This window comes from Chenopodium album, chromosome 24 (assembly GCF_948465745.1).
Source record: "Chenopodium album chromosome 24, dcCheAlbu1.1, whole genome shotgun sequence".
NCBI classification, from domain to species: Eukaryota; Viridiplantae; Streptophyta; class Magnoliopsida; order Caryophyllales; family Amaranthaceae; genus Chenopodium; species Chenopodium album.
In genome coordinates this window covers 31,568,869-31,585,067 of record NC_137857.1, presented here as the reverse complement: position 1 = coordinate 31,585,067, position 16,199 = coordinate 31,568,869, and the positions used below count along the sequence as shown (strand labels likewise).

Here is a 16,199-nt window from a genome sequence, read left to right as displayed (position 1 = left end):
GACTAGAGCAACTGAGCAAGTACATACAATACATATTAGCAGAATTACAAGTACATATAGTAGCTAGATTAATTCTTTGTAACAAAACAGAAAAATACAAGTAGTTATAAACTTATAACATAACAAAACACATAATATTGATAAATTCCATTCATGTAGAGAGAGCCTGGGCTCACAGCGAGCCGAATCATGCTTATGTTGGAATGGAAGCATCCATGGCAATTCCACATAAATTGGTTCCTCTCATTAACCTCATAAACCCGTCCTCTCCCCAGGTTGTTCCCCAGGAATTCTTCAACAACCAATAGTCAGTCCCATCGGAACTGGTTCCGTACCCAACGACAGCAACAGCATGATTTAACTCTGAGCCACATGGTTCTTGGAAGACACCACTACCATATTGCTTGAACTCTAACGAGTCAGCAGCAATTGCAACCGAGACAGGCTGTTGCGAAACAGCTTGCATCAAGGCGTTCTCATCTTGTGGGAGTTGTGAATAGCCACTGATGGTTACTACACCAGTACTAGCCTGGCATTGACCTTGAGTACCCTGGTATGGGTATTGAGACTCCATGGTTATGCCTTGGTTTTGTTTTATGAACTCGAAAGCGCTTTCCGGGGCACCGCCATTACAACCATTGCTGTTTTGATCGCAGTCTACGAGTTGCTGCTCTGAGAGCGAAATTAACTGTCTTGTTCTTATTTGATTCATCCCTTCAACTGCCGCTACTGCAGAGAATGCCCAACAGCACCCTGGAGAAAAATTTTAACACAATGTTAAAAACGCTATTTTTCAGTTTTATTTTAATTGACACGTTACTCAATTCACATGTTTTGTTAGTTAATGCATGTTTTCAAACTTTATAATATTCATTTTGCAATAAGCAAAAATCATAACAAGTTGTAAATAGAAAAAAATGTTGACTAAAACAAATCTAATAAAAATTTCAAGTCATTATATATCTATATTTTTATAAGTATTGATTACAAAGCAAAGTCAAAGTAACTTATGTGAACACTATATCTTTACTAAAATATATATATATAAAATGAAGAAAGTATATATACTACATATATTGAATGAACAATATAATGCCCACAATTTCATGTTGGTCAAGTCTACTTGTTCAATATTATAACTTTGACTTTTATGTTTGTCAACGCACGACTTTGATACAAGTAGTATTTATATATCAATATACCTTAATTAGGAAGGATAGGCAATGCAAGTATAATACTTTTAAGTTGATTTATCCCAATTATTCCCAACACTAAGCTAATTAAATAGGTAATTTAAATATTTAATATATTGAAGATTAATGTATGTATGCATGAACAATACTAGAGATTATATATTTCTTTTGTTCCTTACCACATTGCTCTTGGTCCTTTATAGGAGTGACAGCTCCTGCGTATCTCCAATCTACTGAAGGCTGTACATCAGTGAGATTGTTGTACTGGAACGTGGATTTCATGGAGCTGCTGGATGGATGAAACGCCCTCTTATAACCGGTACGAGTGGCTACAAACTCCTCGGTAGTTAAATCGACAAAAGCATTAACACGTAACTTAACTTTGTTAGAATTGTTACCATTAAAACTCTCAATACGCTCAACATTTTCTTTAAAAATGTTGAAACGCTTCTCCTTCTCAATTTCATCTTCATAGACGCGTCCATGTTGGACCATCCATTGCTCGTGCCTCTCTCTCAATGACAAGGTGTTGTGATGGTCGAGAGGACGAGCTGAAGCTTGGGAGGCCCAATACCCTAAGTTAAGGACCAAAGTCACCAAACATAGGAGTTGGAAGTGTTTGTTTGAGGGTGCCATGAAGCTAAGCCTAAGAATGTATATTTGTTGTATTTTAGATATAAAAAAAAGCTCTTAAAATCTTAGGATGTTGGTTTATGCATAATACACTATGAAATGGTTCCACCTTTTATAGGCAAATTTTGGTATCATAGTAGAAAAAAATTTCTATGTAACCTAAATTATACGGGAAATTCAAAGTACATAATCCTTGTCTTGAACTAGCTCCTTCTCCATAACTTACGGGATGTTAAGACAATCTGTATTGCGTCTAAAATGGTTTGGACTGAAAATTTGTACATAGATGAGATTTAATTTATGCAAGATATTTTAGTATGTATGAAAGGGTTTTTACTTTTATTATCATAAAATACATGTATAAGTTTTAGTAAAAAAAAAATGATATTATGAAGCTTCATACTAATACCTATTAATAGTATATCCTAAAAATTTTTTAAAAAAATTAAAAACATATTTTATGATATTCTATTTTATACCTTACTAAGAAAATTATAATTAAATTTAGGGAAATTCTCAACGGTAACCTCCAACTTCTGCTACGCACCAATGGTGACCTCCCTTTTTTTTTTTTTATTATACAAAATGACCTTAGTTAACAATTTCATTTCACTCATAACCTTATTTCACTAAATATTAACTATGGTTAGATTTCTATTTAAAAAAAAAAAGAAAAAAAAAATAACCCCAACCACCTAAAACCAGCCACCATCTCCCTTCCGGCGACACTACCCCAGGTTCCATCGATCGCCGACGACGCCACCCAGATCCCCCTGACCGCCCGACCACCGCCAAGATAATGAGGTTCGAACCTCGACCTCGTGACCATTTTGAGTTCGTGTCATGAGTTTCATTTGGAGCTTTTCACTCACTGTTACGCTGCGCCTCTCTCTCCTCCATTGAAGCATATTCCCAGGTTCCCTTGAAGCGGCTTCTGATCTTTCTTTTCTCCATTGAATCATCTCAATTAAGATTCAATTTTAATCATCAATTATCAATTACAAAATCTAGGGTTTATCGTTGATTTATTATTTCAAATTGGGGTTTTTCTAAGGTGGAGTATTGAACTATTGATTGTTATTACTGTAATTATGAAATTTTATAGAAAAAGAGCCATTTTGTTGATTTTCTTATGCTAGAAGTATTTTATGTGATTTTCGGAGCTTAATTTGATAATGGATTTTCAATTGGATTGTCAATGCGAAAATGGTGGCTGCGGTGGGAAGAGGAAAGAGATGGAGGGTCGACGGGGTTTGGGTTCTGGGTAATGGTGGGGTTGGGGTACGTCGTCGACGGGGTTTGGGTTCTGGGTAATGGTGGGGCTGGGGTAGCGTCGCCGGCGGGGGTGAACGGGGAACCCTGGACGCTGGCAGGAGGTGGTAAACTGGTGGTGGGGCTAGCTGGGTTGGTGTTTTCCTTTTTATTTTATTTTTTTATGTTTTTTTTTTCAAAGCTAACCATAGTTAGTTTTTTTTAATTAATTAACTCTCATTAATGTCATAAGTGAGATGGAATTTTTAACTAAGGTCATTTTGTATAATTAAAAAAAAGAGAGGTCACCATTGGGGCGTAGCAAAAATTGGGGGTTACCGTTGAGAAATTCCCTTAAATTTAGTACATAAATAGCGATAACTGATAAATAATCAAACATGCTGTATATTCTGGAATAAGGAAGTACTTTGTATTTTAGACATATGCATGTAATTGAATATTGCTTCAGGATATACGAGTTAAACAAAGTTTTAAATGGACCTGGTTCACACTAATCTATTGTGGACCATTAATATTATAGACACTATGGTTATTCTGTTAATTAAAAAAAGTCATTGTATTAAAATAAAGGTTAAAAAAAAAGGTTATCATGTTGAAATAAAACTCATTATATCATTATAAAGGATATAAGAGGTTATTTAGTTTTTAATGAATTTTTTTATATAATGATCAATATAAATAATAAAAATCACTATGTTAATATTAGGGTCATTATATTTAACATAACGTCATACTTTAAATTCGCAATGATATTAAAAATCATACAAGTTTTAATTTATGTTACTATGTTAAAAATAAGGTTATCATGTTAAAATTAGGGTCATTATATTCTATATAACACTTATTTCGTGTGAATAAACATCGAATTCACAATATTAATACTAGATTAAGTCTCGTGTCACGCACTGTTTTTACATAATTTAATAAACGAATTATAGTGTTAATTCAAAATCTACCAAAAATAATCCCCATATTTTTAAATGAAATGGAAACAGTTTGAATCTTAATTTATATCCAAAATTGAGTTTTGTCTCAAAAAATAAAAGATATAAAATAATATTATATAAAATAAAAGATATGGAGTGTATGTGAATATTTTATTAGGGAGTGAATATTACAATTATATGATTTGATGAATATTTTATTAAGGAAGTGAATCACAATTACATAAAAAGTGATTTTTTAAGGAAGTGAATAACAAATACATATAACAAAAAAAAAAAAAAAAAAAAAAAAAAAAAAAAAATTGAGGAAAAAAACAACACCAAGAAGGCAAGAAATGACACGTGGCAAACTTGGTGTCTGTTTTAGTATTATGTTAATTTTTGTATGTGGCTGGCCACACCAGCCACAATTTTATTAATTTTTTTTTAAAAAATAACATAAGTCTTCTCTCTCCTTTATCTCTCTCCTCTTTTTTTAGCTTCTCCAAGCCAAACCACACATCAGCAACAACCATATCTCTACTCCACCCATTTTCTCTCTCCTCTTTTCTTAGTTTCTTCTTCAAGTCAGATCACACATCACCAACAAACATATCTCTACTCCACCCATTTTCTCTCTCCTCTTTGCCAATGTGATGCAATTAAAGTTCGAAATTGTAGGATTTGGGTGTCAAATTGCTGTGAAAATTTCGATTAATTAAGCTTAAGATCATCAACAACATTTGAAGTAGTGAAATCAATGAGAACCGGAGAAATGTGAGCTCGTTTTCTTCGTGGAATCTTCGATCGAACATTCTTCGTAAAAAAAATCAGCAACAGAAACAACAGTAGTAGTATGAGCAGATTATAGAGTACTTGTAGGGTGTGATTGGTTTGGTCAGGGGTTACTTGTAGGGTGTTACTGGTTTAGTTAGGGTTTACTTGTACGGTGTTCGTTACTGGTCAGGGGTTACTTGTAGGGTGTTACTGGTTTTGGTCGGGGGTTACTTGTAGGGTGTTACCGGTTTGGTATGGGGTCTACAAGCAACTCTTGAATACGTAACTCATAAAAGTAACCTTGGATAAGTAAATCATCATATAAGTAAATCATCATAAAAGTAACCCCATAAGTAACCCATACAAGTAACCTTTGAATAAGTAATCATACAAGTAACCCTTTAATTAACCCATTCAAGTAACCCCTGAATAAGTTATCCATACAAGTAACCCCTGGAAAAAAAAAAAAAAAAAAAAGTAACCCCTGAAAAATACAACCCCTAAATAAATAATCCATACAAGTAACTCTTAAAAAAAAAAAATAATACAAGTAACCCTTAAATATATACTCCCTCCGTGTTTTTTTAAGTGATACATTTTCCATTTCCGGCCGTGTTTTTTTAAGTGATACATTTCCTTTTTTGGCAAAACAATACATTAAAATATTATATCTCTCTCCTCTCATGGTCCCCACCCAAACCCACTACTACTTTTTTATTATATCTTTCCTCTCACATATATTACTTTTCAATAAACTATTAACCCCACTATCTTTCATTAACAATTTTTTAATACTCCACTACCCCACTTACCTCTTATTTTATTTAAGTCAATTAAATTGCCTAAAACTATGTGCCGGTCAGTATGTATCACTTAAAAAAACACGGAGGGAGTAATCATACAAGTAACTTTTGAAAAAAAAAATACAAGTAACACGTGAAAAATACAAGTAACCCTAATAATACCAATAACTCCTACATGCGCGCGTCTAAGTTAGTTATTTTTGTTGACTTGGTAGCAGGTCACACGGTGTGGCCTGCTGCACCAAAAAGGCACCGATTGATGATTTATTGTGGACTAGGTCCTCCAAGATTTTTTTTTGTACAATTTATGCCTAGAATTAGTGGCGGAGTCACTGTGTGTCCTGGTAGGGCATGTGCCCTACCGATTTTTTATTTTCTTTTAAATAAAAGTTAGTTAAAGATTATTTAAATAGAATACAAAGTGAATTATATTGCTTAAACTTACTAGTAGCTTAGTGAAATTTACATAATACACAAGGGTGTACAATGAGCATGGTACACCTTGCCTTCCACGTTGGATTTTACATCAAAAATAGTAGCTTAGTGGTTGGAACATTAACTTATCTATTAAACGTCAAGGGTTATAATCCCTCACCCAACATTCATTATTTTTTTTTTTTTTTGCTTAATTTCCTTATTTATTTTTTTAATTTCTTTATCCTTTGCTTAATGCCCTATTGCGGTAAGGAAATGAGTCTTTTTTTTTTTAAAAAAAAAAAATAATAATTAAGACCTTGATATAAGTGTTCTGGTGCCCTAGCATTGTTGAAATTCTGGCTCCGTCACTGACTAGAATAATTTGATTTACATTAACATGATGTAGTTTATGATAATTAATTTTTCCAAGTTTAATATGAGAGTGTATCATATAATAAATAGATTATTTTATTTTTTATGATTTCGTTGTTGACTGAATCATTAAAATGAACTAAATTCCACATATCACCCAAAACCTTGAAAAGGGTCGAGTGCGCGACGCAAGTCATGCAACAAAATGACAAAAAAGATTACTCGCTTATAGCCTTAAACCTTAAGTTTCAACTGACCAAAGACCGTGTATAAAAGTCACACATAGTTGATTGCGGCAAACAATTTCTACAAGACTCGAAGTCTATAAAGTTTACTACTCTTGCTCATATAATCTTGTGTTCCCAAAACCCGATTGGAATCAATCAAACCTAAGATTGACTTGAATTGAACATGTATTATTGAAAAGAACTAACTTAAGCCCAAAACCATAAGAGATCCAGATTCACCCAAATTTGAAGTGATCCAAATATATCCAATAATACTAAAGGTGATCATTTGCATGCTTGGACGGATAGCGGGCCGGACTTATGCTTATTTTTTTGTCCAACGGACTTTATGTAGCAAACCAAAAAACAGTACATACACTAAACCAAGTTACCAACATTACTCAAATCCAATGTTCACCAACTCATCCATGACCAATTCCAACTCAAAACATACACATACAAATTACAAACACACTACCTCCATTCTTTAATAAGTACATCTATATCCCCTTGACATATTTGAAGGAGGTGATAGGTAGAGGTAAATAAACAATCAAATTAACAAATATATTTAGAACACTAGCTAGCCTAGTATTGTTAGAAAGACGTATGTTATTGGTGTTTAAGTTATTTTTGTTGATTTGTCTGTTTATTTTTTCTAATCTCTTTAATGTGTGTTGCAGTGACATATATGTATCAAAAACATAAGGAAATAATAAAATTGATATCTCTAGGTATACCATATAGTATATGTGTGCGTTTGGAATACATAATGGTATGATATTAAAATTAGGAATGAAATCAAGGTGATATAGCTCCAAGTTAGAATTGTACTTGATTCTTCATATCTTGTGTTTGGTTGTTCTTTAGAGGAAAAAAAAAAATGCTCTCTTGTTTGAGACCTATAGGCTTGTTAGAACTTGATTCTCCATATTATGGACCGATGGAGTAAAATTTTAACTTCAACAACGTAAAATGCAAAGGTTCATAGAATTAAGTTTCACTAATTAAGATATTTCTTTGAAAAAGAGCACTATTTGTATAAAGCTATCACGACATCACATGAAACAAAAATCCATTCACACTTACAAAAACAAAACAACCTGATAAACACACCCACAAAAAAATGGCCTTAGAATATTGGCAAAGTGACCAAAACTCACATACGACAAGAAATGATCAGAATGAGAGTGAGGGATAGCTCAAGTGGTTAGAGCTCCCTTCTCGATTCCAAATGATTCTGGGATCGATTTTCATCACCTTCCCTTGTGGCTATTTAAACACCAAAAAAGCAAGATATGATCTGAGTACGTACATTGTAGCTTACCTAGCTAGTTTGCCGCTCATTCTTTGTGCAAATTTTTCGTAAATTATATAGGATAAGAAGCATAAGAAGTGATACCACATTTGTTCTGACCTCGAATAATCCTCATATAACCATTTTCACCCCAACTTTCACCCCACGAATTCTTCAACACCCAATAATCAATCCCATATGTATCAGTCCCATACCCGACCACAGTCACAGCATGATTAATGTTGTCGCGGCCACAATCCCCATTATAGATACTATTGCTGTAATGTCTGAAGTCAATCCCATGAATATCAATACAAACCGCGACAGGCTGTTGTGAAACTGCTTTCATAAGGGCGGTCTCATCGTTAGGAACTCTCTGAAACCCGTCTATTGTCACTGCATTGCTTGCACCAGTACTAGCCTGACACTGCGACTGACTGTCCTGATATGGGTACTCGGCTTCTGATGATATACCTTTGTTTTGTTGGATAAATGTAAATGATTTCGTCATCTCTCCACCACCACACCCGTAATCTTGAACACAATCGAGAAGTTCTTGCTCTGATAGTGAGATTAGTTGTCCTGTTTTTATTTTGTTTAGCCCTTCTACTGCTGCGACTGCTGAGAATGCCCAACAACTTCCTGTAAATTTAAACACTATGAATAAAAAAATAAAATAAAAAGGAATATAACAGAATAATAGTAAGTAATCACTTAATTTTCAACTACATTTGCCTGAGAGTAGAGGGATTATATTCCCTAACCTCCCCTCTCTACTTTAAGCGTTAACCTGCAAAGCTGGACTGGTTTAACCTATGAGAGGTGTCGATTTAGTATTAAAAATAAAATAAAATAATTAATGTGTTCATACCGCATAACCCTTGGTCCTTAACCCCCATGACAGCTCCGTGTTCTCTCCAATCTATTGAAGGTACGATATCATCATCGGTAAGATTTTCATACCTAAACCGGGTTGTCCTTGTGGACATGGATTCCGAAATAAACTCCTTTTTAATACCGGTATGAGTAGCTATTAGCTCCTCTGTGGTTAAATCCGTGAAGGCGTTTGTACCTAACGTGTACAATTTATTTGATTCATTAGCATTGAAATTATCTATGTATTCAACATTCATCTTGAATATGTTGAAACGCTTCTCCTTCTCGTTCTCATCCTTGTAGACACGTCCATATTCAGCCATCCAACGCTCGTGCCTCTCTCTTATTGACAAGCTGGCCTTGTGATCGTCGAGAGGACGTGCCAAGGGTTGGGTCGCCCAAAGCCCCAAGACAAGGACTAAGGAAAAACATAAGAGGAGTTGGAAAGGTTGGTTTGTGAAAGCCATTAAGATGATAGCAAGGGAATATAGTATGTATGTTGTGTATAAATGCACTTACGATGATATTGTAAGTGATCTAATTTTATACGCAATCTCAAGTATAGTATTCGATATAATTAGCTAAAATCCATGTTATATTAATGTTCACTAGAATTTACGTGGTTGATGTAGAATCATACTTTCTCTTCCCTCCAGTACTTGTGGGTCTATAAGTATGTTGTCAATCTACTTTCTCTTGCTGTTTTAAATTGTTTGCATACACAAAATATCATTGGATATAATAAACCGTCAACTTCAGTATATCAATAAGGTCTTGACTTAGTGATTGGTACAAATTAAGAGCCTATACATCTGGTTCAAAATCATCCTCTCCCATTTATAACTAAATTGTTAGGTATTATGTTTATATAGTTCATTCGGACCAAAAATAGAAATTTAAATCGTGTTACTCAAATTTATGATTTGGAGCTATGCCAAAAGATCGAGAAGACAAGGAACAAATATGTAATTCTTTTGTTCCTTAATTAATGCACCTTAATTAACACATTTTACACTATTAATTTAAGTTTTATAAATTAAAGAAAAAATAGTCATATTAAGTCTTATTAAATTTGTGTTGATATCTATTTTCATACATCATATGTGTTCTTTTAATGGTTTCAGTTGCCGCTGGATTATTAACCATTTTTATTTATAATTATAAGTCTTATATAATTGATGACACTTAAGGTTGATAATGTGCATTGGGAGTTTGGGATGTGGAAATCCCCCACCCCACCCCCACACAATATCTAAATGCATTATGTAGGAAATGAATATAAATTTAATATAGTCTACACCCGAGTGTGTAATGAAAGTGATTTAATAATAATACACCTATATGAAGAAAGTGATTATATTTATATTTTAATATATTGATGGAGTTCCTGGAGGTTCAATGATCACTCATAGTTGAATAACGCAAATGTACACCATGTACAAAATACCATAATAAAATAAAATTGCGTAGTTGTATTACTTGTATAGGTTGAGTGTTGTCCGTTCACGTTTTAAGAAGACAAAATTGTGTTGAACCAATTAGAAAGGACATAATAAGTCTAAGAAAGGGTGGTGATGACTAGTACTATTCACACTATTTAGCATTTGATATGATAACAAGATGTTAAGTTGCAACGCTCCATCGCCGAGCCCATTAGCATGACATGATTTGTCTGGATAACAGAACTTGGTTCCTTTATGTTTGGATGTTTTCGGCAATTAACTGGCTATTGTTTTTATTGAAGAAATGGAAAGAAAATAAGGAATTAAATTGAAGAAGATATGACAAATGTAAGTGGATTATTAGCCTATAACCATCCTAAAATGTAGGGTCTATTCTCATGAGTCATGACCATCCCAAACTATATAAAAAACAAATGATGAAATGAATAATAATAATAATTTGCAATTTTTTTTAAAAATTAAAAAAATTTAATTGCCATGTAAACAGTATAAACGAATTAGATTTTATACTTTAAATTGATAGTTCAAAATAATTATAAAAATAAAATATTATCTTATTTTATTAGAAATTTATTTAAATATCTAACGAAAGAGAAAAGAAATTGACAATTTATTTTTTTTTAAAAGATATTGACAATTTATTTTTTTTTAAAAGAAATTGTTAGAAAAAAAAATGAATAAAATTACGTAATTTATCCTATAAAGTATTTGATTTAAAAAAAAAACGTGCATCACATATGAATATATGATTCATCAAGTAATGATATTCCCTTCATCCTAGAATATATAACTGACATGGTTAGACATTTTTCACTATTCATATATATTAATTTTAACAATAATTTTTTATCATAACACATATTTTTTTTTTTTATTTACTTGTAACATTGTCTTGTGACACACACTTTGATGTCAAGATTATGTATATAATGTAAACAAACACTAATTATTTAAATTATTCTTACAATTTTTTTTAATAATTCAACTTCACCTTATACACATCAGTTTATACTCAAGTCAATTAATTTGCCTAAAATTATATGCCGATCAAAATATAACACTTAAAGAAAAGGGATTTGTATCATCAATTTGGGGAATTAGGATTTTATATATCAGGATTTATATAAACGAGGATTATAGTAATATGAACCTATAAATTTGGGCATTACAAGGGTGTTAATCATTCTTTTTTGCTTTTTTAAGGGGTGTTAATCATTCTAACAAGCCATTAGAATCTCCCAAAATTTCAAATGGCACAAACAAAAGAAAAAAAAGTAAGGGCATGTTTACATTTACTGAACTGAGCTGAACTGAACTGATTAGAGCTGAATTGAACTAAACTGAAATGAATATTTTATGAGAGAAGGAAATTAGGAGCTGAACTGAACTGAACTGAACTGAACTGATTGGAGGTGAACTGAACTAAACTGAACTGAACTGAAATTAAGTAAATGTGAACAGACCCTAAGTAGTTTTGGTGAAAAAAACCTCTTCTAAAATGGACAAAACTTCTCACCACAACTCTCCAAAAATCTGTTTTTTCAATTTTGTTCACTCATTTTTTATAATGTATTGTCCTTCAAATAACTTTCACCCCTCCTAACAAATTTATTAAAAAAAAAAAATTAAAATTAAAAAAATTTATGACTTTCATTTCTGCTCTTTTTTTTTTTCCTCTCTCCTAAATGTACATACACTACATATATTCTGTGCATTAACGCAAATACACTCTAGATAGCACTATAAAGGAGACGACGACTAGACGAGTAGTAAGAGTAAGACTCACTCTTTTAATAAGATTCTAAGTAGTTACAACTCTCCATATCATGGTTCTAGACTTCTAGCCCATTGACATACTTTGTCTTGATTCTTATTCATTTCGAGTAAGTACTCGGTAATTATTGGAGGATATATTTTAGGAAATTAATTGGATATATTTAGTTTCCATATTTTATGCTTAGTATATATTTTATGCTTAGCATAATATCTTTTTGATATCTTTTATTATTTCCTAATTCTATCGGGTTAGGGAAACGGTGTATTATTTATTGACCATGGCCATCATCATTATGAATAAAGTGATTGAGTTTATTCTATTTATCATATTCTCTCTATAATTTAGCATGGTATCAAGAGCAGGTTAAATTTTTTTTTTTACACCCTCATACAATGACTGGAGATGATGAAACATCATTTTTATCACCCCTTATCCAATACGGCCGTGAGGATTTTTGCGTCCAGGGGGGGAAGTATTTGGTTTCTGACGTTAATGCAATTACGGGATTGTTTGGTAATGTTAATGTTCCAAACAATTGTTTGAATGGAAAATTTGACGTTACTTCTTGGATTATTGACACAGGGGCAACTCATCATGTAACCGGAGACAAATCTTGGTTGTTTGATACACAGAGTTTTGAGTGTCCCGTTGGTCTTCCCAATGGTGACACCGTATTGGCTTCTTTAATTGGTTCTGTCCGTTTGTCGGACAAGCTCATCCTAACCGGGGTTCTTTATGTTCCTAATTTGAGTTGCAATTTGCTTTTGGTGTCACAAATTACAGATAACCTTAATTGTATTGTCCAATTTAATTCTTATATGTGTGTTGTACAGGATCAAACGAAGGAGTTGATTGGAACGGGAGCTAGGAGAGACGGACTATACTATTTTAGCAATTCAAATTCGGTGAATCATGTTGATGTGAACAATGCAAAGTCGACCTTGGAGTTGTGGCATCGTCGAATGGGTCATCCTTCCGAAAAAGTGGTTAAGTTACTTCCTCATGTTAATGGCAATAAACATAATCTTTCTAAAGGGTGTGAGGTATGTATGCGTGCTAAACATCCTAGAGATAAATTTCCTTTGAGTGATGGTAGAGCTTCTAGGATTTTTGAGAAAATACATTGTGATTTGTGGGGTCCGTATCGACATGTTTCTTCATGTGGAGCTCGTTATTTTTTGACTATTGTTGATGATTATTCTCGAGCTGTTTGGATTTACTTGCTGGTTGATAAAACTGAGGTTTTTCGAATGTTTTTAGCATTTGTTGCAATGGTTGATAGACAATTTTCTCAAACCATTAAGGTTGTGCAAAGTGATAATGGCACTGAATTTAATTGCTTGCGTGATTATTTTAGTGCTACTGGAATTATTTTTCAAACCTCTTGTGTGGGGACTCCACAACAAAATGGGAGGGTCGAGAGAAAACATAAACACATTCTTGAAGTTGGGAGAGCTTTGAGGTTTCAAGCTAATTTGCCTATTTATTTTTGGGGGGAATGTGTTCTTGCCGCTGCTCACCTAATTAATCGTACACCCACTCCCTTGTTACAAAATAAAACTCCATTTGAAATTTTGTTCAATAAACCACCCTTATTTGATGCACTTCGTACTTTTGGATGTCTATGCTTTGCTCATAATCAGAAAACAAATGGAGACAAATTTGCTAGTCGCAGTAGAAAATGTGTGTTTGTAGGATATCCGTTTGGTAAAAAGGGATGGAGGTTGTTTGATTTGGCTACAAAAGAATTTTTTGTTTCAAGGGATGTGAAATTTGTTGAAGAAGTCTTCCCTTTTGTGAGTCCCGAGGTTGTGAACATTGCAAATAATGAGTATGAAGAACATAATATTCATGATGATTTTTCACAAATTATCTATGACGAATTAGAGGTTGGGGATTTACTTGATGAGCAAGCAGTTCACTCACCAAGCCCAATCCCAGTTTCAGCAGCCACGGACTACCCATCGCACGCTGGGCCTCCTTTCCATCAGCCCGGTTTACTTTCTGATCAGACCGATGGATTTCCATCGCCCGATGGGTCCACGGGCAAGCAGCCCACTGCTCATGCTGAGTCTTCAGCGCATGTTGGGCCTCTTGGGCTGCCCGATTCAGCTATTTCAGATCAGTCCACTATTCAATCCGGTCCCCTTGAGCAAGATGATTTGAATGGCTCTAATAATCAACAATTGGGTCGTGGTTTCCGCCAGAAGTTTCCAAATGTTAAGCATCGTGATTTTGTGACACATACGGTTTTTGCTAAAAGTCCGTCTCCGTCCACTCCGTCTCCAATCCCTCCTTCAGGTACGCCTTACCCTCTAGCACACTATATAAATTGTGACATGTTTTCTGTGAATTATCGCAAATTTCTTGCAGCTGTTGTTTTGGGAAAGGATCCAAAATCCTTTAAAGAAGCGATGAAATCCGAAGGTTGGCGAAATTCTATGAAAGAAGACATAAGGGCATTGGAAGATAATGGGACTTGGACATTGGAGCATCTTCCTCCCGGCAAGAAAGCTCTAGGTTGTCAATGGGTGTATAAGACGAAATTTTTGTCTAATGGTGATATTGAACGTCTCAAGTCGCGTTTGGTTGTTTTTGGTAATCATCAAAGAGAAGGCATTGATTATGGTGAGACCTTTGCTCCGGTTGCAAAAATGACTACTATTCGTGCTTTTCTTGCTATAGCAGTTTCAAAAAACTGGGAGATTCAGCAGATGGATGTTCATAATGCTTTCCTACATGGTGATCTAGAAGAGGAGGTGTACATGAAATTACCTCCTGGTTTTGAGAGCTCGGATTCGAGTTTGGTGTGTCGTTTGAGAAAGTCTTTGTATGGGTTGAAACAAGCTCCAAGATGTTGGTTTGCAAAGCTCACTACGGCTCTGAAAGGGTACGGTTTTATTCAATCTTATTCTGATTATTCTCTTTTCACATACACTAAAGGCAATGTTCAAATTAATGTCTTAGTTTATGTTGATGATCTTATTATTTCTGGGAATGATTCCGCTGCATTAAATGTGTTCAAAGATTATCTTGGTGATTGTTTTAAGATGAAGGACCTTGGTCCTTTGAAATATTTTTTGGGCATTGAAGTTGCTCGTAGTAAATCAGGTTTGTTTTTGTGTCAACGAAAATACACCTTGGATATTGTTTCTGAAGCAGGGCTATTAGGTGCGAAACCAAGTGGTTTTCCGATGGAGCAGAACCACAAGCTAAGTCTTGCTAGTGGTGAGTTACTTAAGGATCCTGAGTCTTATCGTAGACTAGTAGGGCGGTTGATTTATCTCTCGGTGACTAGACCAGATTTGGCATATTCGGTTCATATTCTTTCACAGTTTATGCACGAACCTCGGATTGAGCATTGGGAAGCAGCTCTTAGGGTGGTTCGTTATTTAAAGGGTACTCCGGGACAGGGTATTTTGTTGAGTGCAGATAGTGACCTGACTTTGCAGGGTTGGTGTGATTCAGATTGGGCGACATGTCCTCTTACTCGTCGTTCGTTGACTGGTTGGCTAGTTTTTCTTGGTAAATCTCCTATTTCGTGGAAAACCAAGAAGCAACCCACAGTCTCTTTCTCTTCTTCCGAGGCTGAGTATCGTTGCATGGCTTCAACCACACATGAGTTGAAATGGTTGAAGGCCTTGCTTTTGAGTTTGGGTGTCCAACACCCTAAGGCGATCAAGTTATTTTGTGATAATCAATCTGCTTTACATATAGCTCGAAATCCAGTTTTTCATGAACGTACAAAGCACATTGAGATTGATTGTCACATTGTTCGTGATGCTATTACAGAGGGCTTAATTGCTCCTTCCTATGTTTCCACTAAGGAGCAACTTGCAGATATTTTTACTAAGGCGCTTGGGAAGTCTCAGTTTGATCATCTTCTTTCCAAGTTGGGCATTTACAATCCCCATGCTCCAACTTGAGGGGGGGTATTGGAGGATATATTTTAGAAAATTAATTGGATATATTTAGTTTCCATATTTTATGCTTAGTATATATTTTATGCTTAGCATAATATCTTTTTGATATCTTTTATTATTTCCTAATTCTATCGGGTTAGGGAAACGGTGTATTATTTATTGGCCATGGCCATCATCATTATGAATAAAGTGATTGAGTTTATTCTATTTATCATATTCTCTCTATAATTTAGCAGTAATTAACTG

At 34.2% G+C, this 16,199-nt stretch overlaps 3 protein-coding genes across 3 annotated transcripts; 1 reads left to right on the top strand and 2 right to left on the bottom strand.

Moving 5' to 3' along the window:
- LOC145612466 (senescence-specific cysteine protease SAG12-like) lies at positions 1-1,838 on the bottom strand. Its single transcript, XM_081667835.1, has 2 exons — positions 1,373-1,838; positions 1-753 (listed from the first exon to the last, which is right to left on the bottom strand). Exons 1-2 carry the CDS (start codon positions 1,827-1,829, stop codon positions 194-196), a joined length of 1,017 nt encoding a protein of 338 aa, XP_081523961.1. The 5' UTR covers positions 1,830-1,838; the 3' UTR covers positions 1-193.
- Positions 1,839-7,658: 5,820 nt separating this feature from the next.
- LOC145612097 (cysteine proteinase COT44-like) lies at positions 7,659-9,312 on the bottom strand. The gene is made up of 2 exons (XM_081667467.1): positions 8,786-9,312; positions 7,659-8,556 (listed from the first exon to the last, which is right to left on the bottom strand). The coding sequence occupies exons 1-2, from the start codon at positions 9,255-9,257 to the stop codon at positions 7,988-7,990; spliced, it is 1,041 nt and encodes a 346-aa protein (XP_081523593.1). The 5' UTR covers positions 9,258-9,312; the 3' UTR covers positions 7,659-7,987.
- A 3,110-nt stretch (positions 9,313-12,422) lies between these two features.
- LOC145610827 (uncharacterized) lies at positions 12,423-15,534 on the top strand. Its single transcript, XM_081666110.1, has 7 exons — positions 12,423-12,758; positions 12,864-13,073; positions 13,839-14,331; positions 14,404-14,550; positions 14,647-14,811; positions 15,193-15,410; positions 15,499-15,534. Exons 1-7 carry the CDS (start codon positions 12,423-12,425, stop codon positions 15,532-15,534), a joined length of 1,605 nt encoding a protein of 534 aa, XP_081522236.1.
- The last annotated feature ends 665 nt before the right edge of the window (positions 15,535-16,199 follow it).